At 46.4% G+C, this 27,410-nt stretch overlaps 1 protein-coding gene across 3 annotated transcripts in view; it reads right to left on the bottom strand.

The window, feature by feature from the left end:
• Positions 1–27,410, bottom strand: part of PPP3CC (protein phosphatase 3 catalytic subunit gamma) — a 140,245-nt gene that overhangs the window by 15,426 nt on the left and 97,409 nt on the right. For all 3 annotated transcript variants that reach the window (XM_073622277.1, XM_073622278.1, XM_073622279.1), the window contains exons 12-13: positions 25,266–25,363; positions 4,277–4,297 (exon numbers count right to left, since the gene is read on the bottom strand). In XM_073622277.1, coding sequence (XP_073478378.1) covers positions 4,277–4,297; positions 25,266–25,363 — 119 coding nt within the window. The remainder of the gene's footprint in view (positions 1–4,276; positions 4,298–25,265; positions 25,364–27,410) is intronic.

Here is a 27,410-nt window from a genome sequence, read left to right as displayed (position 1 = left end):
TATGTGTGTGTATGTAAATATATAATATATATATATATATATATATATATATATATATATATATATATATATATATATATATATATATATATAGTATTTTTTTTTTTATCTGCTCAATCTTAGATGGGTTACTATTCCCTTAACACTTTACCATGCTTTTAGTGCTATATACACCCACCTCTAACTATAGACGTATAGGTTACCCCCTTTGTACCATGCTTATTATTATAATAATCAGATCTAATTGCTTTGTCTGTAAACATCAATATATCAGATCTTTACATACGCATCAGACATTTAATTTTTTTAATGTATTCATTTTGTTTTAAGGTCCTTGCTTCCTGTCCAGAGGCTGCCATTCCTGCATAGCAACAACTTGTGGGTCCTCAGCCCGGTGGTACCAGTAGGGGACATTTTTGTCCTCATTTATCACCATCTATCTCACCTCCGCTGTAGGACCTGTACGGCATCACCCTTGCACCGATAGCATGTGATTCCACGCTTTATTTATAATTGGCAGTCTTCATTTTCTTCTTGCTGTTATCATTCTTTTTCCAAGTGACTGGTATGTATGTTTTTACTCGGCCTCAATGATGCTCATCCCTGCTTACTGTGAACCTGAATCTTATGTGTAATTTTGTCTCATCGTAGAATACCAATACAGCAGTGTTACCTTATACGACATACATACCCCTGAAGAAAGGACTCTACAGAGGTCCAGAAACATGTTGGGATCAGTATTTAAGGACCTGTCTTTTTTAAATTCATGTCTACTATGTGAATTTGTCTATGCTGTATATGCAATATAATTTTTGGTGTTATGTGCACCGATATTTTTTATAAATAATAAATTATAAACGTTTTTTACCAACCATTGATCAGTTGCCTTTAAAGTCCCTAGTATTCATTGGGGGTACTTTCTCTATATTATTGTTACATTTGGGATGTTGGCAACACATGGGTCTTCTTGGGTGGATTACTTTACTTTAAATGACTAACGGGAGTGCTCCTAATCTCAGCTTGTTACCTGTATAAAAGAAACCTATCCACAGAAGCAATCAGATTCCAATCTCCACCATGGCAAAGACCAAAGAGCTGTCCAAGGATGTCAGGGACAAGATTGTAGACCTACACAAGGCTGGAATGGGCTACAAGATCATTGCCAAGCAGCTTGGTGAGAGGGTGACAACAGTTGGTGCGATTATTCGTAAATGGAAGAAACACAAAATAACCGTCAATCTCCCTTGGTCTGGGGCTCCATGCAAGATCTCACCTCATGGAGTTTCAACTATCATGAGAATGGTGAGGAACCAACCCAGAACTACATGGGAGAATCTTGTCAATGATCTCAAGGCAGCTGGGACCATAGTCACCAAGAAAACAATTGGTAACACACTACGCTGTGAAGGGCTGAAATCCTGCAGCGCTCACAAGGTTCCCCTGCTCAAGAAAGCACATTTACCGGCCCACCTGAAGTTTGCTAATGAACATCTGAATGATTCAGACGAGAACTGGGTGAAAGTGTTGTGGTCCAGAATCTAGCTCTTTGGCATCAACTCAACTCGTTGTGTTTGGAGGAGGAGGAATGCTGCCCTAAGAACACCATCCCCACTGTCAAACATGGAGGTGGAAACATTATGCTTTGGGGACAGGACAACTTCACTGCATCAAAGGGACGATGGACGGGGCCATGTACTGTCAAATCTTGGGTGAGAACATCCTTCCCTCAGCCAGAAAATTAAAATGGGTCATGGATGGGTATTCCAGCATGACAATGACCCAAAACGCATGGTCAAGGCAACAAAGGAGTGGCTCAAGAAGAAGCACATTAAGATCCTAGAGTGTCCTAGCGGTTTCCAGACCTTAATCCCATAGAAAATATGTGGAGGGAGCTGAAGGTTTGAGTTACCAAACAGCCTCAAATCCTTAATGACTCGGAGAGGATCTGCAAAGAGGAGTGGGACAAAATCCCTCCTGAGATGTGTGCAAAACCTGGTTGCCAACTATAAGAAACGTCTGACCTCTATGACTGCCAACAAGGGTTTTGCCACCAAGTACTAAGTTATGTTTTGCGAAGGCACGGGAATGACGTCTTTGTGGCTCCAGCCACTCACACACCTGAAAGGAAGACTGGGTGAAAATGGAAGTGCCTTCAGTGGTGACAGTGCAGCGCTGGAAGGCTTCTTTTGCTAAGGTAGGGTTTCACACAATGTGCTAGTATGCGATGCATACTAGCACATTATGCCATTGCCATGCAGGTTGCAAAAAAACAAAACAAAACAAAACACAAAAAAAACAGCGGTTTACTACCGATTTAAAGTATCAAAGCCACTAGATCAACGAGACAGCTCAGCTTTAGGCAAAATACTATAGGTTCCTTCAGTATAGGTTTCCTTTAAGCCCTGCTTATCTAAAGCAACCATCTGTTATATACAAGATCCTTCAAGGTGTGTTGAAAAAAACAAATGAGAGAAGATAACTGAATGCAAAGAGCAACGCAGATATTGCTTCATTCAAAGCCATTGATTAAGGATGCCTTTTGTTTCTCCTGACAACCACTTCTATCTTTGAATGTGCATGAGGGGTGCTGGTTTTATCCCTTGACTTACCGTCGAGTTAATCCTGCTGCAGAAATCTCACCCTACCTGAGTTTCTGTCATGCAATGCTGTTGTAACATTTGGTACCATTGCCAACATAACCACACACACACAGATTAGGATCAACATCTGTCAAAATGACAGGTATCAGATGCTGACCTTCATAAAGCTGCTATGTGCAGTGTATGTCATCTTAACACTGAATATGCTGACAGGTAGAGGAGCACAGGGAGTGGTGTGCTGCTGTCCCCTCACTGTCCAATTAGGTGACTGTACGAGAAAAGGTGACTAAGGATACACCCATTCTTTCTTGTAGTTACCCATCAGTTAGGCAAGTATCATTACGATGATTTTAGGGATGGACATCAGAATAATAGTGCAGATTCCCATCAAGTATTTTTCAACTGATCTGGGAAGCCCCAAAACCTGGAAAGTTCTTATAAGCAAATACGGGCCAGGCCAAAGCATGGGCACCGTGGTGGTGGTGGGGGATTACCGTAGTTGGGCTGCAAGCCTCTCCTGCCTCTGCATCACCCAGCCATGTCCTGAACTGTGCAGGACTCAGTTGTCAATCGGACAAAGACCACACTGGGAGATCTTTATTCTCCCTGCTGTCCATGTGACAGCCATCCACTCTGTATCTAGAGCTCTTTGCGCTTGGCTATCACAGAGCTCTAAAGACTAGACAGAGAGAGAGCCATGCTTTCCCTGTGTAATCTGAAGAACTGAGCTATCAGACAGCTCAGATCCTGCTTTGCCTTCATTATGAATGGAAGCTGCTACTACTGTTATGTGTAAAACGGTTTGCCTAAAAACTTTTGGGGTTACAAAAAAAATAAAAACACATACTCACCTCTATGCTGCAGCATTACTGTAATGCTGCAGCTGTCCCCTGAGGGCTCTAAAACCTAGAACTGAGCGATCACATGAGCGCTGATCACTCAGTTCTCAGAAAGCTATGACTGTCATCCACCACTCTCTGATCTCCCCCTCCAGTGCCAGTCTGGACAGGTGCAGCTGGCTTCAGCTCTCAGCCATAGGCTGAAAGCCAGAGCCAGCTGTAAATCAGACATCTGGGGTGAATTCTGACAAAATGGTCCGCTGTCCATTGACACTGTGCATTTCAAAAGAAAATCAGCATCTGCATCCTCTTTATTTATTTTGATGTGTTCCACTGGAACAAAAAGCACTGAAACCATTTGGATCAGCATGGCAGCCAAGGAACAAGAATTTTCAGAAGGAAAGATTAAAAGCAGCTTCCTCAGTACAGGTTTCCTTTAAAGCAAAAGCTTCTAGGTGAAACACAGAGCTGGTCATTGATACATCTCATTCTGCACATGCTAGTCTCCTAGCCGTCATGTTTACCCTCTTGCTTTGATGCTCTGTATCCCTTTCCTGCCTGAAACAAGCATGCAAATAAAAATATGTGACTTCACAGATTTGCATATTTGTCCCAGGTTAGTGATTCAAACCTTTCTGAACCCAAGTGGTCAGTGTACTGGTCACACAGCTAGCATCTTCAGAAGGGAAATGGAAGCTCTTAGGTCTTTTTTTTTAAAGGCATTAAAAATAATTCAAACAGCACCCCCTTGTGTCAGTTCTACTGACTGCAGGAAGAATGATGGTAAACAGAACACATTTGTGCAGCAGCTTTATATAAGAAATAGACGTCTCTTACCTTCCTGAGCTTCAACTGTGGCTGTAAAATAAACACAAAAAGAACAGCGTTATATTTAAACCAAATTACAGATAATGCTGAACCTCATTCAAAGAAAAGGCCTGCATAAATCAGCCAAAATTAGCCACATTTGAATAAAGGGTTCAAGAAAGAATCTGACTGGGCCTACTATTCCATGTAGCTATTGATATATACCCACTTGTCGACCACTGTAGGCAAGACGATGTACTGGTACGTCGCTGCCTACTCCTGGGTTTAGGGCACGCACATGTACACAGCAGGAGCCTGTCAGCAAGTCCCGGCCAATGATTGACGGTCGGGACGTGCTGATCAGCTGTGTACATTCACAGCTGAGAGATCTGTGGTGAAATTTAACATAGAGCTCTGTACACAGGAAGCAATCTGCCAATTTCTCATCCCTGCTTTAAATTGAAAGATCATTAGTAAAAAGCATTTCACACATTACACATAGTTAGGCATATATTTAACCCCTTGATCTCCCTAGATGTTAACCACTTCCCAGCCAGTGTCATTAGTACAGTGACAGTGTATATTTAGCACTAATCACTGTATTATTGGCACTGGTGAAGTCAGTGGCAGTTAGTCAGTTTCCCCTAGCGTCAGTTAGTGTCAGATTATCCACTGCAATATCACAGTCCCATTACAAGTTGTTGATAGCCACCATTAGTAGTGTAAAAAATAAAACTAAAATCATATATATATATATATATATATATATATATATATATATATATATATATATATATATAAATAATCAATCATAGTTAGTCGGCGTTGACAGAGTCACCAGCTCTCTGCTCACGGAACACTGAGAACCAAGCAATCAGTGGTGTTGGATCGCTCGCTTCTCAGTCTTAGAGCCGGCAGGGGACCAATGTGCAGAATCCACCTAGGTAAGAACGATTCCTAAAAAGAAAATTATAATTCAAGAACTTTTTAACAGATGTAATAACTTACAGGTCAATGCATCAATAGCCAGCATAAAGCAATAAACTACATCTATCAATCCATAGCAGTAGAATACTCATCCAGCCAGTAATGGGGAATAAGCTGTTCCTTTCTGCAGAGATCAACAGCCAGAAGGTGGTGGTCAAGCATGAGGTCGTTCAGCTAGCTCCACCTGCGTCCCCCCCATAGTACCTTGTTGCTAATTACATACATTGCATTACATGTCAAGGTGAGTGTCTAATGCAGGATCCAGTGCCCAAAGCAAACATTACAGACCAGCTTCTACATACCGAAGCTAATCCTTCTGGAAATTGCTAGATAGCTCAGGGCACTAAGCAGCTCCAGAGAGTTATACATGCTTTAGGGGCGGCCCCAATGTCCAGTCACCTTAACCACTTCCAGACCGCCCACCGTTGTTATACGGCGGCTGTTTGAAGAGGACTCTCGTTGTTATGGCAGCAGCTGGCTGCCATAACTCCGGTATCCTCTTCTTCAGTGAGCGGTCCGGTTGCAGACAAAAGTGGTCTCTACAGCAGATTCGCCGGCAGCGGTGGAGGCGATCGGACCTTCACCCTTGCTGGGCATGGAGACGAGTGAGGGGAAGATGGCCCGCCCGTCTCCAGAACAATGTAGGGCGGAAGCAACGTCAAAACGTCACTTCCACCCATAGCTCTTAAAGGACCATTTTTTTTAAATTATTTTTTAAAATGACAATTTTTTTTTTTCTTAAATTGCATTTTAGTGTAAATATGCCATCTGAGGTCTTTTTGACCCCAGATCTCATATTTAAGAGGTCCTCTCATGCTTTTTTTCTATTACAAGGGATGTTTACATTCCTTTATCTTTATCTTTGACATTATTCATTTTCTGGATAGCTGATTGCCAAGCTTAGAAAGTCTAATCAAAGCTAGACAATCAGCGTCTTCCTGTTCTTCAGGGACAACCTTATTTCCCTTTATCTGAATTTTGCCTCTCACTTCCTGAAAACGTTGCCCTTCTCTCCTACACAGGCATGCCTACTGAGAGAGAGTGAGAGTGAGAAAATGCGCGCGCGCGAGAGAGAGAAAATGCGAGAGAGAGAGAAAATGCGAGAGAGAGAAAATGCGAGAGAGAGAGAAAATGCGCGCGCGAGAGAGAGAAAATGCGCGCGAAAGAGAAAGAAAATGCGCGCGAAAGAGAAAGAAAATGCGCGCGAAAGAGAGAAAATGCGAGAGAGAGAGAGAAAATGCGAGAGAGAGAGAGAGAAAATGCAAGAGAATGCGAGAGAGAGAGAGAGAGAGAGAGAGAGAGAATGCGAGGGAGGGAGAGAGAGAGAGAGAGAGAGAGAGTGAGAGAGAGAGAGAGAGAGAATGCGAGGGAGGGAGAGAGAGAGAATGCGAGGGAGGGGGAGAGAGAGAGAATGCGAGGGAGAGAGAGAGAGAGAGAGAGAATGCGAGGGAGAGAGAGAGAGAGAGAGAGAGAGAGAGAGAGAGAGAGAGAGAGAGAGAGAATGCGAGGGAGGGAGAGAGAGAGAGAGAGAGAGAGAGAGAGAGAATGCGAGAGAGGGAGAGAGAGAGAGAGAGAGAGAATGCGAGGGAGGGAGGGAGAGAGAGAGAGAATGCGAGGGAGGGAGAGAGAGAAAGAGAGAGAGAGAATGCGAGGGAGGGAGAGAGAGAGAGAATGCGAGGGAGGGAGAGAGAGAGAGAGAGAGAGAGAATGCGAAGGAGGGAGAGAGAGAGAGAGAGAGAGAGAGAATGCGAGGGAGAGAGAGAGAGAGAATGCGAGGGAGAGAGAGAGAGAGAGAGAGAGAGAGAGAGAGAGAGAATGCGAGGGAGGGAGAGAGAGAGAGAGAATGCGAGGGAGGGAGAGAGAGAGAGAGAATGCGAGGGAGGGAGAGAGAGAGAGAGAGAGAGGGAATGCGAGGGAGAGAGAGAGAGAGAATGCGAGGGAGAGAGAGAGAATGCGAGGGAGAGAGAGAGAATGCGAGGGAGGGAGAGAGAGAGAGAGAATGCGAGGGAGGGAGAGAGAGAGAGAGAATGCGAGGGAGGGAGAGAGAGAGAGAGAGAGAATGCGAGGGAGGGAGAGAGAGAGAGAGAATGCGAGGGAGGGAGAGAGAGAGAGAGAGAATGCGAGGGAGGGAGAGAGAGAGAGAGAGAATGCGAGGGAGGGAGAGAGAGAGAGAGAGAATGCGAGGGAGGGAGAGAGAGAGAGAATGCGAGGGAGGGAGAGAGAGAGAGAGAGAATGCGAGGGAGGGAGAGAGAGAGAGTGCGAGGGAGGGAGAGAGAGAGAGAGAATGCGAGGGAGGGAGGGAGAGAGAGAGAGAATGCGAGGGAGGGAGGGAGAGAGAGAGAGAATGCGAGGGAGGGAGAGAGAGAGAGAGAGAATGCGAGGGAGGGAGAGAGAGAGAGAGAGAATGCGAGGGAGGGGGAGAGAGAGAGAGAGAATGCGAGGGAGGGGGAGAGAGAGAGAGAGAATGCGAGGGAGGGGGAGAGAGAGAGAGAGAGAATGCGAGGGAGGGGGAGAGAGAGAGAGAGAGAATGCGAGGGAGGGAGAGAGAGAATGCGAGGGAGGGAGAGAGAGAATGCGAGGGAGGGAGAGAGAGAATGCGAGGGAGGGAGAGAGAGAATGCGAGGGAGGGAGAGAGAGAATGCGAGGGAGGGAGAGAGAGAATGCGAGGGAGGGAGAGAGAGAATGCGAGGGAGGGAGAGAGAGAATGCGAGGGAGGGAGAGAGAGAGAGAGAGAATGCGAGGGAGGGGGAGAGAGAGAGAGAATGCGAGGGAGGGGGAGAGAGAGAGAATGCGAGGGAGAGAGAGAGAGAGAGAATGCGAGGGAGGGAGAGAGAGAGAGAGAGAGAGAATGCGAGAGAGGGAGAGAGAGAATGCGAGAGAGGGAGAGAGAGAGAGAGAGAATGCGAGGGAGGGAGAGAGAGAGGGAGAGAGAATGCGAGGGAGGGAGAGAGAGAGAGAATGCGAGGGAGGGAGAGAGAGAAAGAGAGAGAATGCGAGGGAGGGAGAGAGAGAGAGAGAGAATGCGAGGGAGGGAGAGAGAGAGAGAGAGAGAGAGAATGCGAAGGAGGGAGAGAGAGAGAGAGAGAGAATGCGAGGGAGGGAGAGAGAGAGAGAATGCGAGGGAGGGAGAGAGAGAGAGAATGCGAGGGAGGGAGAGAGAGAGAGAATGCGAGGGAGGGAGAGAGAGAGAGAATGCGAGGGAGGGAGAGAGAGAGAGAATGCGAGGGAGGGAGAGAGAATGCGAGGGAGGGAGAGAGAGAGAGAATGCGAGGGAGGGAGAGAGAGAGAGAATGCGAGGGAGGGAGAGAGAGAGAGAATGCGAGGGAGGGAGGGAGAGAGAGAGAGAATGCGAGGGAGGGAGAGAGAGAGAGAATGCGAGGGAGGGAGAGAGAGAGAGAATGCGAGGGAGGGAGAGAGAGAGAAAATGTGAGGGAGAGAGAGAGAGAGAGAGAGAGAATGCGAGGGAGGGAGAGAGAGAGAGAGAATGCGAGGGAGGGAGGGAGAGAGAGAGAGAATGCGAGGGAGGGAGAGAGAGAGAGAATGCGAGGGAGGGAGAGAGAGAGAGAATGCGAGGGAGGGAGAGAGAGAGAATGCGAGGGAGGGAGAGAGAGAGAATGCGAGGGAGGGAGAGAGAGAGAGAATGCGAGGGAGGGAGAGAGAGAATGCGAGGGAGGGAGAGAGAGAGAGAATGCGAGGGAGGGAGAGAGAGAGAGAGAGAGAGAGAGAGAGAATGCGAGGGAGGGAGTCACCTTAACCACTTCCAGACCGCCCACCGTTGTTATACGGCGGCTGTTTGAAGAGGACTCTCGTTGTTATGGCAGCAGCTGGCTGCCATAACTCCGGTATCCTCTTCTTCAGTGAGCGGTCCGGTTGCAGACAAAAGTGGTCTCTACAGCAGATTCGCCGGCAGCGGTGGAGGCGATCGGACCTTCACCCTTGCTGGGCATGGAGACGAGTGAGGGGAAGATGGCCCGCCCGTCTCCAGAACAATGTAGGGCGGAAGCAACGTCAAAACGTCACTTCCACCCATAGCTCTTAAAGGACCATTTTTTTTAAATTATTTTTTAAAATGACAATTTTTTTTTTTCTTAAATTGCATTTTAGTGTAAATATGCCATCTGAGGTCTTTTTGACCCCAGATCTCATATTTAAGAGGTCCTCTCATGCTTTTTTTCTATTACAAGGGATGTTTACATTCCTTTATCTTTATCTTTGACATTATTCATTTTCTGGATAGCTGATTGCCAAGCTTAGAAAGTCTAATCAAAGCTAGACAATCAGCGTCTTCCTGTTCTTCAGGGACAACCTTATTTCCCTTTATCTGAATTTTGCCTCTCACTTCCTGAAAACGTTGCCCTTCTCTCCTACACAGGCATGCCTACTGAGAGAGAGTGAGAGTGAGAAAATGCGCGCGCGCGAGAGAGAGAAAATGCGAGAGAGAGAGAAAATGCGAGAGAGAGAAAATGCGAGAGAGAGAAAATGCGAGAGAGAGAGAAAATGCGCGCGCGAGAGAGAGAAAATGCGCGCGAAAGAGAAAGAAAATGCGCGCGAAAGAGAAAGAAAATGCGCGCGAAAGAGAGAAAATGCGAGAGAGAGAGAGAAAATGCGAGAGAGAGAGAGAGAAAATGCAAGAGAATGCGAGAGAGAGAGAGAGAGAGAGAGAGAGAATGCGAGGGAGGGAGAGAGAGAGAGAGAGAGAGTGAGAGAGAGAGAGAGAGAGAGAGAGAGAGAGAGAGAATGCGAGGGAGAGAGAGAGAGAGAGAGAGAGAATGCGAGGGAGAGAGAGAGAGAGAGAGAGAGAATGCGGGGGAGAGAGAGAGAGAGAGAGAGAGAGAGAATGCGAGGGAGGGAGAGAGAGAGAGAGAGAGAGAGAGAGAGAGAGAGAGAATGCGAGAGAGGGAGAGAGAGAGAGAGAGAGAGAGAGAGAGAGAATGCGAGAGAGGGAGAGAGAGAGAGAGAGAGAATGCGAGAGAGGGAGAGAGAGAGAGAGAGAGAGAGAATGCGAGGGAGGGAGGGAGAGAGAGAGAGAATGCGAGGGAGGGAGAGAGAGAAAGAGAGAGAGAGAATGCGAGGGAGGGAGAGAGAGAGAGAATGCGAGGGAGGGAGAGAGAGAGAGAGAGAGAGAGAATGCGAAGGAGGGAGAGAGAGAGAGAGAGAGAGAGAGAATGCGAGGGAGAGAGAGAGAGAATGCGAGGGAGGGAGAGAGAGAGAGGGAATGCGAGGGAGGGAGAGAGAGAGAGGGAATGCGAGGGAGAGAGAGAGAATGCGAGGGAGGGAGAGAGAGAGAGAGAGAATGCGAGGGAGGGAGAGAGAGAGAGAGAGAATGCGAGGGAGGGAGAGAGAGAGAGAGAGAATGCGAGGGAGGGAGAGAGAGAGAGAGAGAATGCGAGGGAGGGAGAGAGAGAGAGAGAGAATGCGAGGGAGGGAGAGAGAGAGAGAGAGAATGCGAGGGAGGGAGAGAGAGAGAGAGAGAATGCGAGGGAGGGAGAGAGAGAGAGAGAGAATGCGAGGGAGGGAGAGAGAGAGAGAGAATGCGAGGGAGGGAGAGAGAGAGAGAGAATGCGAGGGAGGGAGAGAGAGAATGCGAGGGAGGGAGGGAGAGAGAGAGAGAATGCGAGGGAGGGAGAGAGAGAGAGAGAATGCGAGGGAGGGAGAGAGAGAGAGAGAGAGAATGCGAGGGAGGGAGAGAGAGAGAGAATGCGAGGGAGGGGGAGAGAGAGAGAGAGAATGCGAGGGAGGGGGAGAGAGAGAGAGAGAATGCGAGGGAGGGGGAGAGAGAGAGAGAGAATGCGAGGGAGGGGGAGAGAGAGAGAGAGAATGCGAGGGAGGGAGAGAGAGAATGCGAGGGAGGGAGAGAGAGAATGCGAGGGAGGGAGAGAGAGAATGCGAGGGAGGGAGAGAGAGAATGCGAGGGAGGGAGAGAGAGAATGCGAGGGAGGGAGAGAGAGAATGCGAGGGAGGGAGAGAGAGAATGCGAGGGAGGGAGAGAGAGAATGCGAGGGAGGGAGAGAGAGAATGCGAGGGAGGGAGAGAGAGAATGCGAGGGAGGGAGAGAGAGAATGCGAGGGAGGGAGAGAGAGAATGCGAGGGAGGGAGAGAGAGAGAGAGAGAATGCGAGGGAGGGAGAGAGAGAGAGAGAGAATGCGAGGGAGGGGGAGAGAGAGAGAATGCGAGGGAGAGAGAGAGAGAGAGAATGCGAGGGAGGGAGAGAGAGAGAGAGAGAGAATGCGAGAGAGGGAGAGAGAGAATGCGAGAGAGGGAGAGAGAGAGAGAGAGAATGCGAGGGAGGGAGAGAGAGAGGGAGAGAGAATGCGAGGGAGGGAGAGAGAGAGGGAGAGAGAATGCGAGGGAGGGAGAGAGAGAGAGAATGCGAGGGAGGGAGAGAGAGAAAGAGAGAGAATGCGAGGGAGGGAGAGAGAGAGAGAGAGAGAATGCGAGGGAGGGAGAGAGAGAGAGAATGCGAAGGAGGGAGAGAGAGAGAGAGAGAGAGAGAGAGAGAGAGAGAGAGAGAGAGAGAGAGAGAATGCGAGGGAGGGAGAGAGAGAGAGAATGCGAGGGAGGGAGAGAGAGAGAGAATGCGAGGGAGGGAGAGAGAGAGAGAATGCGAGGGAGGGAGAGAGAGAGAGAATGCGAGGGAGGGAGAGAGAGAGAGAATGCGAGGGAGGGAGAGAGAATGCGAGGGAGGGAGAGAGAGAGAGAATGCGAGGGAGGGAGAGAGAGAGAGAATGCGAGGGAGGGAGAGAGAGAGAGAATGCGAGGGAGGGAGAGAGAGAGAGAATGCGAGGGAGGGAGAGAGAGAGAGAATGCGAGGGAGGGAGAGAGAGAGAAAATGTGAGGGAGAGAGAGAGAGAGAGAATGCGAGGGAGGGAGGGAGAGAGAGAGAGAGAATGCGAGGGAGGGAGGGAGAGAGAGAGAGAATGCGAGGGAGGGAGAGAGAGAGAGAATGCGAGGGAGGGAGAGAGAGAGAATGCGAGGGAGGGAGAGAGAGAGAGAATGCGAGGGAGGGAGAGAGAGAGAGAATGCGAGGGAGGGAGAGAGAGAGAGAATGCGAGGGAGGGAGAGAGAGAGAGAGAGAGAGAGAGAGAGAGAATGCGAGGGAGGGAGAGAGAGAGAGAGAATGCGAGGGAGGGAGAGAGAGAGAGAGGAATGCGAGGGAGGGAGAGAGAGAATGCGAGGGAGGGAGAGAGAGAGAGAATGCGAGGGAGGGAGAGAGAGAGAGAATGCGAGGGAGGGAGAGAGAGAGAGAATGCGAGGGAGGGAGAGAGAGAGAAAATGCGAGGGAGAGAGAAAATGCGAGAGGGAGAGAGAAAATGCGAGAGGGAGAGAGAAAATGCGCGAGAGAGAGAGAAAATGCGCGAGAGAGGAAGAAAATGGGAGAGAGAGAGAGAAAATGCGAGAGAGAGAGAGAAAATGCGAGAGAGAGAAAATGCGAGAGAGAGAAAATGCAAGAGAGAGAAAATGCGAGAGAGAGAGAGAGAAAATGCGAGAGAGAGAGAGAGAGAGAGAGAGAGAGAGAGAGAGAGAGAGAGAGAGAGAATAATATGCGAGAGAGAGAGATCTCATATTTAAGAGGTCCTCTCATGCTTTTTTTCTATTACAAGGGATGTTTACATTCCTTTATCTTTATCTTTGACATTATTCATTTTCTGGATAGCTGATTGCCAAGCTTAGAAAGTCTAATCAAAGCTAGACAATCAGCGTCTTCCTGTTCTTCAGGGACAACCTTATTTCCCTTTATCTGAATTCTGCCTCTCACTTCCTGAAAACGTTGCCCTTCTCTCCTACACAGGCATGCCTACCGAGAGAGAGAGAGAAAATGCGAGAGAGAGAGAAAATGTGAGAGAGAGAGAGAGAAAATGCGAGAGAGAGAGAGAGAGAGAAAATGCGAGAGAGAAAATGCGAGAGAGAGACTTTGGAAGTATGTTCTCTACAGTGTACAACCACGTGGTTGTTTCTGCATGGAACTGAGATGGGCACTGTGTGCATGGTGTGGCACATGTCCAGCTGAGGGAGCTGCATGTGAGTAATGAGTTTAAGGCTCCGTTTCCACTAGTGCGACTTGTCATAAAACTTTAGACACATAAAGTCACATCACAAGTCACAGCCCATTGATTTAAATGGCAAACGTTCCCATCTATGCAACTTTGAAAATCAGTGACTTTAAAAAGGTGCCTGCACTACTTTGATACAACTTTTGATGCAACTTTGATCCAGAGTGTAAAGTTGGATCAAAGCTAAACTAAAAGTCACACTCTAAATCGCACAGATTTGGAGTCGCACTAGTGGAAACGTAGCCTAAGGCTAAAGTGTGACTGATGCAATTTTGAGTGCAGCTTTGATCCAGCTTTACACTCTCTGGTTTAAAGTTGTATCAAAAGTCACATCAAAGCATTGCAGGTACCTTTGCAAAGTTGCATAGATGGGAACGTTTGCCATTGAAATCAATAAACTGTGACTTGTCTTTCGAATTTATGTGTCCAAAGTTGCATGACAATTCATACTAGTGGAAACGGAGCCTAAGTCGCATTACAAGTCGTACCCCATGATTTCTAATGAGTACCGTTCATATCTGTGCAACTTCAAAGTAGTCCCTGCAATACTTTGGTCCCACTTTGATGCGACTTGAGTTCCATAGACCTCATAAATACACAGGGATCGCTTAAAGTTGCAGCAAAAATTGAGCGACTTTCAGGTCACAATAGTGGAAAATTAGGCTTAGGCCCCTTTGACACTGGTGCGACTTGTACTGCGACTTGGGACTGCAAAGTTGCATGACAAGTCGTACCCCATGATTTCCAATGAGTATCATTCATATCTGTGGGACTTCAAGTCACACCGACTTCAAAGTAGTCCCTGTAATACTTTGGTCCGACTTTGATGCGAGTTGAGGTCCATAGACCTCAATTTACACAGGCATTCCTTGAAATCGTGGCAAAAATCGCATAAAATGGTGGCAAAATCGCAGCAGTGTGAAAGGGGCCTTAGTCTACGTTTCCACTATAGCAACCCCAAAGTTGTACGATTTAGAGTGCGACTTTGATGCAACTTTATGCTCTCTGGATCAAAGTCGCATCAAAGCATTGCAGTTACTTTTTCAAAGTCGCATAGATTCGAACCTTTACCATTAAAATCAATGGGCTGTGAGTTGTCAAGTCACATTTCCACTATTGCGACCCCAAAGTTGCATGATTTAGAGTGCGACTTTACACTCTGCATCAAGAGTCACATCAAAGCATTGCAGGTACCTTTTCAAAGTCGCAATTTTCAAAATCACACAAATGGAAACAGGTGCCATTGAAATCAAGGGGCTTTGACTTGCCATGCAACTTTATGTGTCCATAGTCGAACCAGTGGGAACGGAGCCTTAGTGTGGATGCTTGTACTATGATCATTGTAGACTGTGAGCTGAGACCCCAGAGCACTTCCAGCTACACTGACAGTCCCTTCCTGGAAGTGATGTCACTAGCTTTCAGTAACCACACCCATTGTCTGCTTTTAAGCTCAGAAGGAAGGAGAATTGAAGAATTCATGTGACGGCACTGGAAAAAAAACTGCAAAATAAAAAGGTAGAAAAACTGGGATTTTTTCATTTTGAGGCATAAGGCTGAACTTGGCTTACATTAATGATTGCAGGGGAGAATTTAAGTGTTAGGGTGGACTTCCACTTTAAGATAACCTGCATATAACTCATTGTCTAAGAATACAAGTACTGTAGATTTTGCAGCTTAAAGACATGAGCTGCACAATGCAACACACCAAAACATTCCACCTGCAACCACTCATTGCTCAAACATGTATGATGAGTGGATGGGAACAAAGCTGCTGTACAATTCTTTCATACAGAGTCATCACTACATAGTACAGAAAGCCCCTGGAGAAAGGCATTGTTATAATTGAAGGAAAGGCTAATAAAAGCAAGCCTAATTACCCATTTCTGTGTGCAGTGCTGCAAAGTTGGACAGACAAGGCTACTAAAAAATACCAAAATACTCTATAGGGGAGATTTACTAAAACTGGAGCACTGGGAATCTGGTGCAGCTGTGCATGGTAGCCAATCAGCTTCTAACTTCAGCTTGTTCAGTTAGGCTTTGGCAATAAAACCTGGAAGCTGACACCTAGATATGACTGGTTCCTAGATACTTTATATATGGATACTGAAAAGATCAATGTGACATATTTCCTCAAATGTATATGTACATACCTGCATATGATATCTAGCACTGCTAGGGTTCCCACAGACGTGGCAGTGGCCTAAGGTGGCTGTTTTTGGCAGATCAAGCCATAACCTAATGTCTATTGGGCAGCCCAGGCCTTTGCCTCTTTTCTCCATAGCTGGAGTTTCACAAGTATTGCTGTGCAGACCTGAAGCTGTGCCAGAAGACATCAAATCACTTCAGAAACCAGACTGATACAATTTGTAACAAGATTTCCACTGTGCTGATATCTCCCTTACCTAACATTGCATGTCCACCTACGCACAATGCCTCGCTTGATTGCCTACCCCGAAACCTGGAGGAGTTGCGGCATTTAGTTGAACCGATCGGCTCCCTCCCTGCAGCCATTGAAAGCCCCCTTTTCCTCTCCCCCCCCCGCCAGCATTCAGCGGCTGCAAGGAGGAAAATACAGCCATTGGTTCCACTGAATGCCGCCCCTCCTCTCCAGGTCCCTCTTCTGCTGCCCACTTGTCCGGCCAATTTACTGGACCCTTCCTTTTTTTAATGAACACAGTCAGTGAACGGTACTGATCACTGACTGTTCAGTCACAGCTGAAGCTTAGTAACTTGTATTTACTATGTTTCGGTTTGTTGATGGAATGGGAAGCAGCTCAGCACAGAGCACTTCCCATTCATTCACTGTCCTGCCGAGAAAAGGATGGGGAATCTTTGTCCTCAATCCCTTTCTCTGTCACAAAAGTAAGACATCAGGAGTCTGATATCTATATACCCTGATATTTCATTAAAGCCCCTCGACGGCACACCATCCACTTTCCTACTGACACCATCCTAAGCCCTACTGACTGACACTGTCCACTTAAGGTAGGCTAAATTTATAATTTTACAGTGACATTTGTTTTATTATATTTTTTAAAGTTTTCCTTACTCTTTAGTTAGGCCTTCTAGTTTATTGCTTATATTAAAAAGGGCGCTGAAGCCCGGTGATCTTTGATCTCTTTCATGATGTTCAGGTAGATCACCACCTCTCAAAAAGGTTGCCTACCCCTGCTATAGAGGAAGTCACTAAACATTTTTCTAATGCCCACCTAACCACATGCCCCTTGGACCCTGTTCCCTCACAAATATTACAGTCATGCACTGTCCAACTCACATAAACAATCTCTCACTTTCTACTGGCTTCTTCTCCAACCGTTTAAATCAGGCATTGGTCATCCCCATAATTAAGTACTCACTGGACCCCACTAACTCTTGGACCTCTCTGCTGCCTTTGATACAGTTGACCACCCCCTCTTCCTACAAAAAAACTCCATTCCCTTGGTGTTTGTGACTGTATTCTTCGTTTGTTCTCATCTTAAAGAGGCGTTCCGAACCCCCCCATGAAAAATTTAAAGTCAGCAGCTACAAATACTGTAGCTGCCGACTTAATATTAGGACACTTACCTGTTCAGGGTTCCCGTGATTTCGGCACCCCAGCTGATTTTCGGATTGGCTGTCGGGTGCTGCCACTGCCATTCCTAGTAAGGGAAACCGGCAGTGAAGCCTTTGGCTTCACAGCAGCGCACTGTGCTTTCTAATTGGCCCGGCTCTGGAGGAAGGAGGAGGGGGCGAAACTTCTGAGGGACGGTGCCATCTCCGGAAATGGGGAAGGGGACCTGTCAAAAACAGGTGCCCGTTCCCCCTCCTGAAAGGTGCCAAATGTGGCACCGGAGGGGGGAGAAGAGAGATAAGCAGAAGTTACACTTTTGAGTGGAACGCCGCTTTACGTATATTACCGCACCTTCAGTGTGACTTACAAGTCCACCTCCTCCTCATCTCTTCCTTTGTCCTTTGGGATCCCCCGAGGTTCTTTCCTTGAACCTCTCTTATGCTCAATCTACACCTCCTCCCTGGGTCAGCTGATCGCCTCCCAATCCTTCCAATACCATTGCTATGCTCATGACACCCAAATCTATCTATCTCTACCCCTGAGCTCACCCCTTCAATCTCCTCATGCTTAACTACCTTACTAACAGACATATCAGTATGGATGCCACACTTCTTCAAACTCAATCTATCCAAAACTGACCTCATAATACTTCCTCCCACACATGCCCCTTCCCCTGACTTCTCTGTTGAAATTGATGGCCCAACTATCAGTCCATCCCCACAAGCCAGGGTACTAGGTGTAATCCTGGACTCTGAACTCTTTTCGGCCCCACATCCAATCGCCGTCCAAATCTTACCACCTCAACATCTCCAAAATACACCCCTTCCTAATCAATACTACAATGCTACTGATCCACTCCCTGGTCAGCTCTCGCCTTGACTACTGCTACTCCCTCATTGTTTTACCTTTACCCTATTTAATCCATCATGAATGCTGCTTCCATTTTATCAACCATTGCTACCCCTCTCTACCAATCCCTCCCCTGGCTTCCGCTCCCTAAACAAAAAAATACAAAATACAAACAACATACAAATAGCCACCAGCTACATCACTAATTTTGTGTCAAAATACCAACCAAACCATTCTCTTCATTCCTCCCAAGACCTCCTGCTTTCTAGCTCCTTTGTCTCCGCCTCCCATGCTTGCCTTCAGGACTTCACCAGAGCCTCTCCCATCCCCTGGAACTCCTTACCCCAATCTGTCCAACTATCTCCTACTTTTTTCACAATATGGCCTCATACACACGGGGCGTTAGAAAAAAACATCTGCAAGGCCACTACCAACGCCAGAAAAAAGCAGCTGTAAAAACTTGTTTTTTAGTAGCTTTTTGCACTGGGGTTAATGCATGTTTAGCTGCGCCAGCTTTTAGAAGCGTTTCTCTGCCTCTATTCAAAATCAATGGTTCCCTATGAGAGCCCAATGATTTGAATAGAAGTCGCACCACAAGTCGGATCATGATGAGCCAACTTGTGGTGTGGCTAATGCGCTCAGTATTTTGAAGGGAAACCCTCGCCAAAATGGAATATAAAAAAACCGAAGGGTCTGGTATGGAATTTTAAAGGGGAACCCCCCTCCACCTGTGCCCAAAAAAAGGGTGTGCCCCCCCCCCAATCCATACTAGACCCTTATCCGATCACACTGCCTGACAGGTCAGGAGGGGGGGGAGCAGGCAGCTCCCCCCTCCTGGACCATACCGCCACCCCAAAGCACCTTGCCCATGTTGATGGGGACAAGGGCCTCTTACCGACAACCCTGGGCATTGGTTGTCGAGGTCTGCACTCCATCATGCCCAGTGCGGTGACGTCACAAGGGGGTAGGCCTCCAGATGACATCCCCGGGTGGCCCCGCCCCATGGCTATATAAGTAATGGCACACGGTGGCCCTAGCATTACAGCGGGAGAGAGCGTTGAGAACATTGGAGGAAGAACAGAGGGAGAAGACAGCGGAGAGAGGAGACCCGGCAAAGGGAGAAGACAGTGGAGAGAGGAGAACTGGCAGCAGGAGACATCAGCGGAGGGGGAAGAACCGGAGGATGAAGACATCGCCAGAGGGAGAAGAAATCGGAAGGAGAAGAGATGCTGGAGCTGCTTCAAAAAATTACTTTGTCAAAAGCCTGTGTACTGTTTTTATTTTTGACACTTTTTTGGGTGAATGGGTAGGGGTACAACGTACCCCATACTCATTCACACAGGGTGGGGGGCCGGAAACTAGGGCCCCCTTGTTAAAGGGGGCTTCCAGATGCCAATAAGCCCCCTGCCCGCTGACCCCCACAACCAACGGCCAGGGTTGATCAGGAAGACGCCCTTGTCTAGCACCCACCGCCCCCATATTGAGGGCATGAGGCCTGGTATGGTCCAGGAGGAGGAAAGAGAGGGGGGTTGGGCACTCGCTCGTCCCCCTCCCTTTCTTGACCTGCCGGGCTGCGCGCTCAGATAAGGGTCTGCTATGGTCTTGGGGAGGGGGGGACCCCACACCAGTTTTTTTCATTTTAGCAAGGATTACCTTCAAGATCCTCAACGCACAAGCCGCACCACAAGTCGGATCATCATGATCTGACTTCTGTTGCGACTTCTATTCAAATCAATGGGCTCTCATTGGGAATCATTGATTTTGACATGTCAAAAAAAAAAAAAAAAAAATGCTTGACGAGGCTTAACGCAGCTGTATCCAGCGCTAAGCCGCGTTTAGCAGCTTTTACCAGTGTCAGATATTTTTACCGCTGTAAAGCCGGTCCTCAGAACGCACTGGCCCTGGGTTTTTTTTGCAGCTTGAAAATGCCTTTGCCACTTACAGCTTCTAAAATCTGTGTGTGCATGGACACATAGAACAACATGGAGAGGCGTTTTTAAGCTGGAAAAAAAAAAAAAAAAAAAGTCTGACGCTGCTAAAAGCAGCTGTAAAAATGCCCTGTGTGCACAAGGCCTTAGGAGATCCCTGAAAACCCATTTCTTGAGAAAAGCCTATCCTGCTTTCACATAAGTCAACTTTTACTCACCCCCCGGTTATTACCTATTGTATGACTTGACCCTCCCTTTTAGATTGTAAGCGCTAATGAGCAGGGCCCTTTCATTCCTCTTGTATTGAATGGTATTGTAACTGTGCAGTCTGCCTTCATTTTGTAAAATGCTACACAAGTTGTTGGCGCTATATAAATCCTGTATAAGAATAATCATCATAACACGGTGACTGAACACTGCTAGACAACCATTTCATGATGTATATGGCCTCCTTAGAGGGGCCCAGGTGATGTTGCCATGTTAAAGAACGTTTAAAGTTTTCTATTCGAACAGGCCATAATCCAGCCCCCCCTAAAGTTTGGAGACCCCTGCTCTGGACCATTACAAGAACAGAAGAATGTTGCAGGCAGTGGCACTAAAGAGAAGCAGTTATTCGCAAAATGTATGAGGTTTGCGTCATCTCTTTGGGAATAGCCCCCTCTAGTGGTCACAGAGAAAAACAAAAAAAAAACGCAAATTTTTTTAAAATCCTGGCTCTGACTAGGTCCATGGGCCAACTCAAACTGGTGATTTTAAAGTACACCTGTCATGAGAGAAATATTTTAGGTAGCCGTTGTTGATTGCTCTCTCTTGAGAGAAATGCTGGGTCCCTGGCTGTTGTGGTGCTTTGGTTTCAAACATAATCATGGACCTGAGGCAAGTAAAGGGATTTGCTTGTTCTGTTACCTAAAACCACTGTAAGAGCCACACAACTAGCATTTTGAGAGAGGCCAGCAATGAAAGCCCACCTTTTTCTCATGACAGGCACATTGGAATCCTTTTGCAGCCACACTTGAACCCCCCCCCCCCCCCCCAAAAAAAATATATTATATCTATATATCTATAGATATAGATATAGAGATATAGATATATATATATATATATATATATATCTCTATATAGATATATAGTCTGAAAGCAAAGGGCCTGTATGTAGAATTAAACACAAGGGGCTGCGTTTTCCTGCACTGGTACGCAATTGCAACACAGTGACTACACAGACACAGCTGCTGCTCCCAATTTGACATCTGCAGTGCATGTACCTGAACACAAAATTACTGCATTTGGGGACACACATCCACAGAGATGTCAATTTGGGAGCAGCGGCCACATCCCAATTGATTTGGATGGGACTGCCTGCACGGGTCACCTGTGCATTCCCTGTGTGGGCAAACACGGCCCTCGCTTAGGTGTTTAAACGACTGTGTGAACAAGGCCTATATTTTCAATAGAAAGATACACACACACTTATTTAAGTGCAAACAAACACTATAAAATCACATCTTTTATTGCAAAATCCAAAAAATGTGATCATGTTGAGTAAACACCAAATAACATGTCAAGCCTAAAAATGTGTGTGCACCCAAGAAATGGCAACAAAGTACAATACCCAATATTGTCTTTTGGTGATGCACAGGACCCTCAATGTTTCTCCTGTACTGTCCGGAGCTAACTGAAGACAGTTGAACTCATTCCAAACCATAAGGAAAATAAAATGATGGAATTATCCGCTCTTTTCTGCTGAAGTTTAGAAAGCAGCAGATGGCTTAAAGATATGGCTACAGTTAAAAAAAAGAAGCAAATGACTCCAAAGCATAGCTCTGAAACTTCAATAAGGGTGGAATTTGAAGTGGACTTTCACCCTAAACCTTTTCTCATCCTGCCTCCTCCCCCTCCTTCTCTTTCAATGGGATATAGAGGGAGGCGAAAATAATGTTTGTGCCACCCTGTACAGATTCTGCGCATGCTTTCCTCCATACATCTGTGCAAGCATGGCTTTCCCCATGCATAAACAAAGACGATGATTACGGATTTTGGAAAACTGCGCTCTCATTGTGCATGCACAGGAAACATCCTGCACATGTGAAGATGTACCGATGGGCTCTGCCAGGACCCAATGGCAGGGCAGAGCCATTCTGCATATCTGTGCAGGTGCCATGATGGTGGCTCCATCAAAAACGGGGCTAAAGCTTCTCCTTAATTTGGGAATGATGGTGCGCCTTTTAAATATATGTTAATATAAGAAGCCCTTTGCCGCAACCACTTGACTGAACCGATTGTGGACCACATCCCTGATACATAGAGTAAAAGATAGGGTCCTCAGGTTGGGACTTTAAACTGCCCACAAACAGTTTTGTAGAAAAAAGTATATACACATTTATTGCACATTGTTATCAATTACAACATAGAAATGGGAATAAAAGCAACAAACACATATATTGGGAACAGAAATGGAAACAGCTGCGGAGAAAGCCTAGAACTTGTCGGACAGACAGAACGTCCAACGCGTTTTGAAAAAACAAAATGCAGATCTGGGATGGAATAGTATGGCTGTTTGTGTCTGCCAGGTAGAACCTATTACAACCCACCCATAAGATCAATAAGGCCCATCCAGCTATCAGGTTGACTTGTATAACCATTTCTAACCTATGATGATCTGGACGGTTGGATCCAAGACCCAGACTCCACTCCCTATCAACCGGATGAGTGTTTAGGGGGGGAAGAAGAAGTATATTTCTCCTCTAAATTCACGGTCAATATAGAGATATACCATAAAACTGCATAGTGGGACTACTTCGTACTATGTGGATCATTGACTGTCATCTCCCTAGTCTGATGCCTGTGCGCTGCTCTGACGGACATAGCTCTCTTTTCATTTTTGAGTTATGATTTCTTTCTGTATGGCAGGAGCATTAACATTTGGGATATAAGCTACAGATTTGGAACCTGCAAGCCATTTGTCGCTGAAGAAGATCTGCATTTTGTTTTTTCGAAACGCGTTGTATATTCTGTCTGTCCGACATGTTCTGGGCTTTCTCCACAGCTGTTTCCATTTCTGTTCCCAATATATGTGTTTGTTGCTTTTATTCCCATTTCTATGTTGTGATTGGCATTAATGTGCAATAAATTTATATACTTTTTCTACAAAACTGTTTGTGGCCCGTTTAAAGTCCCAACCTGAGGAACCTATCTTTTAATTCAATCTTATTTTATTCAATAGAGAAACCAAGAAAGACAGATATTATCTTTCACATTACAAACAGTGATAAGATACAACAATAGGCATCGTGTGTGTCAGAACCAATACATGTTTAGGTTACAAATAAAGGGATTGAAAGCATGTGTATAAGGCCAACCAGGAGACCTTTTGTGATAACAATCCCTGTAAAAAAACAAGCTAAAGTAACCTTCATCCTCATTTCAGTTAAGGGGATCATAGATGCCCGTACGTAGTGCATCAGAAGAGATTATATATAAATCTGTATGAAAAATATGACGTAGGGGTCACACATCGAATCGGTAACAATAGATAAGTTGAAGCCATGGTACGTTGGCTTGATGGATTCCTAAGGGTGTATTTAAATATAGAGAAAAGAAAAAGGAGCAAGGGCAGACAAGAGGGGGCAGAAAGATAGGGGACAAGGATCACTCTATCATGGTCCCAGGGCGACGTCATCCAGGCCATGTTCAGCCCAGGAGATAAACTCAGAGGAGTATCGGAACAGGCACCATGAATTCCAGGTGAGAGAAAACTGTTCATCTTTACCGTATTCCTCTGCCAGCAGATGTTCAAGGTCCCTTATGCGGTCCACTTCAGTAGCCCAATCCCCCAGGGAAGGCATGGTTGTCAATCTCCAATGACGGGGAATCACTACTCTGGCCGCCGCCAGAAAGTGTCGTAATACATCTTTTTTGATGGATTTGAACGTTCCAGGGAGTATAGATAAGAAAGCCACCTCAGGTGAAGGGTGAATAGAGGTCACCATCAGTTTGCAGTATAGTTTGAAGATCTGTTGCCAATACCCCTGCACAGGAGGGCATTCCCACCAGATGTGGAGCATGGTTCCCCGGGCGCTAAGACCCCGCCAGCAGGTACCTGGTACTGCCGAGTTGAAATGGTTTATAGTCGACGGGCATCTGTACCATCTCGTTACCAGTTTGAATCCCTTTTCCTGGGTTTTAGTGGCTAGGGATAGTTTGTGTGTCAGGATAAAACATTTTTGCCAGTCAAGAAGGGAGATAGAGTGTTGTAGTTCTGCCTCCCAGGCCACAGTAAACGGTGGGAGGTCAGGGGAGGAGATATTGAGCAAGAGGAAGTAAAGTTGAGATACCACATGTGTTGGAGGTTCCGCCTGCATGAGCAGTTCCTCAAATCCTGTCGGTTCAGCAAGGATGTCTGGAATGGATGGGAAAGTCCGGATGTAGGAAGTAGTCTGTTGTCTCTGAAGTCACTGCATGGGGTGTCGGGAGGTCAGACCAGCAGGGGTATCTGTCCTTAAACTGGGGTCTGCTCGAAGGACTTGGGCAAGTCTCCTATGGTTTTCTTTTCGCCATGGACCGAATCTTGTTACATACATAGCTGGTGAAAAGACCGGGGTCCCAGAGAAGGAAGTCATAGGCCCCATGTGGTTTGATAAGCCCCTTCTGGTCAGCATACGATCCCAGATCTGGATCATTTGACGGGTAAGGTCATTGAGGGGAGGAACCTATCTTTTACTTTAAATATATGTTAACATTTGTAACAATATTTCTTAATACTACTTACAGTGGTTCTGGAGCCTTATGTTTTTTTTTAAATCTTATTGCATTCTCTGCATTAAGGTAAAAAACCTTCTGTGCTGCAGGATCCCCCAGTCCCCCCTATACTTACCTGAGCCCGATCTAGTGATGTGCACTAGAGCAGTGCCTCTTGCCGCTGTCTCCCTCCTCACTGGACATGTTCTCTGTAAAAAGCAGCAGTCTGGATCTCTAATGGTCCCACAAACGCCCCCTTTCACAGAACTACTGTGCTCCCTTCTATTTGAATACACAGCTCTAGCTGTGACCGGTAGGGGGTTGGGGACATATCAGAAAAATGCAGAGAGGACTGATGCTCACACACAGATAGCAGCCATCCTCTTTGCAGCGCACCACTGGGGTCTACGTGCCGGTTCGCACATAGGCATTGCGTGTGAGTCGCACCACTCACTGTGCAGATCACATGCGATGTCTGTGCGATGCGACTTTCAGGCATACAAAACCGTATGGCTGAAATCGCATCGCAGTCGCATTAAAATTGTGTAGGACCCTTTTTTGGTCTGCACTGGAATCATTTTGCATTGGTGTTCACACCTATGCGATCCGACACTGCACCATTTGACAGTTCGCACTGCGATGTGCGAACCGATCTGGGGGTGTCAACTTTCCATTGACACCCACAGTGGTTCGCATAGGGCAGTGTGAACCACCGGCCGGTGGCATGCGATGCGGGAAGCCGCACTGGAACCGTGTGGGTTATCGCATATGTGTGAACCAAGCCTAAAGCTTTGATGCTGCTGTTACAGTTGGAAAGTTTTTTCAAATACCAGAAACCCTTTTAACAATATACTGTATGTTTTCCTCTTCTTCTCTTAGGAATATAATAAGACTTCAATTTTTCGAGTTCCTTCCTTACCGCTTTGCAGGGTCTGTCTTCCACCGGACAGGACCCCTTGGGGAAGTGTTCCTGTGGGTGTCAGTCCTTTCAGTGTCAGCACACTCTCACTTTCCTCCCTGTGGAATAGAAGGGTAGAAGTCAGACTAGAATTGCCATTTGTTACAAACACACATTGTTCTGAGTGTGTAAATGGATCCAGAGATTTACAGGTGAATGCTTCCACCCTTACAACAGGATCTAGTACTTCTGAGAGCATTGCTTCTTCAAAAAGTTTAACTGGGGGTGGAAGAGACAGATTGACACACCACAGCCCTGACACTCTGCTGATAACCTGGACCATGGTTTTTAAGGATACAGGCTGTTAATAAAGTGGGTGCTTATTAGGTAGAAGACCCTTTTTAAAAGCCATTATCACCCAAAACTGTTATTATCTAAAAGCTGAACTTAAGACACTCCTTTATTCTGTATTTCGGAAAGACATGACACCGTTTGATTTGGTAATGACTAGTTTACATAATTTTTTGACCATTAGAAAAGAGAAATGTCAACCTATGATCAGGTTAGGTGATAATTAATAAACCTGGTCTGGACTATAAGAACCTTGTGACACAATCTGAAGAGAGCATTCCAAGGACCCAGTTTACTGTCGCAGTTTGTTTGAGAATTGCCTACATATGAGAAACCTCTACACTTTTTGGGTGCTCACTTACAACATCATCTCATCTTTCCAACAAGCATTAACAAGTTTGTCAGTGGAATTATCTCAGGTACTCTGACTCTGCAGATCAAATCCATGTCAGTGCAGTTTTATAAGTCGTGGCCTGGAGATGCATTATTAAGAGACAATAAACTAACAGTTCAACTGACTTATCTTCCTGAACAGGAACTGAAGAAATGTAACAAAACAAAGAAAAAAAAAAAAAAATGTTAAACAACTGTCTTTAAATATACCTGCCTATCTATTTATTAATGCTAGCAGCATAAGGATTAAAAATAGTTTATGTTTTATTTTGTCCGTTTCCATGAGTGGTCTTTGACGCTTGTGCTGTGTCCCGAATTGTGTAATGCTTGTTGTAATCTGAGTTGTATTACTATACCATACTGTCCTTTGATGTATACCTTTCTGTATTGTATGGAAAACACTGTGTTTTTTTGTATGACAAATTGTCGAAACCTCAATGAATGCTTAAAAAAATAGGTAAAGTGATTGTAAAGTCTTGTTTTTAAAAAATAGGATTTTTTTCGTCATACTTATCTGTAAAATCCTTTTCTTTGAGTACATCATGGGGCACAGAGTCAGGCTAATATTCATTACCCGCTGTGTTATACTTCATCTCCCGGTGAATGGACACTGGTAGACCAAAGGTCCCGAGATGCCACGGTCCTTCAGCACCCTTGCTTCAAAAGCCATGCCGTTAAATTTAGAGACTGTAAATTGGGGTGGAATATAGGACCTTTAGACAGTAGATCAGGGTGACGTGGAAGCTTCCATGGCCCGTCTATTGTCAGTCTCACAATCCCCGGGAACCAGGGCTTTTTGGGCCAGGCTGGTGCCACCAGAGTGACTGAAACCCCCTCTCTCCGAATCCTGCGCAACACATGTGTAAGAAGAGGGATTGGAGGGAAAGCATAAACCAGGGAGTACTGGCTCCATGGAACTATCAGAGCATCTGCTCCAATTGCCAGAGGATCTCTTGTTCTAGACACAAACTGCTGTAGCTTGTTGCTGAACCTGGATGCCAGTAGGTCGACCTCTGGCAATCCCTAATGTTGGCAAATTTCATGGAACACCTCTGGGTGTAGGGACCATTCCCCCGGGCAGATCTGCTGACGGCTGAGATAATCTGCCTTCCAGTTCTCTACTGCCGGGATATGGATAAAAATCGGCACATGTCCCTTTGCCCAGGCTAGTATGTGGTTCACCTCCTTCAGAGCTTCACGCCTGATATAGCCTTGGTGGTTTATATAGGCCACTGCAGTGGCATTGTCGAACTGAACCCTGATAGGGCAGTCCTGAAGCTCCACCATCCAGGACCGTAGGGGCCAGATGTACTGCCCGTAATTCCAGGACGTTGATGGGCAGAATCTGTTCTGTCCCTGACCATTTCCCCTGAGCTGTGAGCCCTTCTAGGGTCGCTCCCCAGCCTAAGAGACTGGCATCCG

This window comes from Aquarana catesbeiana, linkage group LG03 (assembly GCF_042186555.1).
Source record: "Aquarana catesbeiana isolate 2022-GZ linkage group LG03, ASM4218655v1, whole genome shotgun sequence".
NCBI lineage: Eukaryota > Metazoa > Chordata > Amphibia > Anura > Ranidae > Aquarana > Aquarana catesbeiana.
The sequence above is the reverse complement of the archived record's forward strand: the minus strand, read 5'-3'. Positions and strand labels throughout refer to the sequence as shown.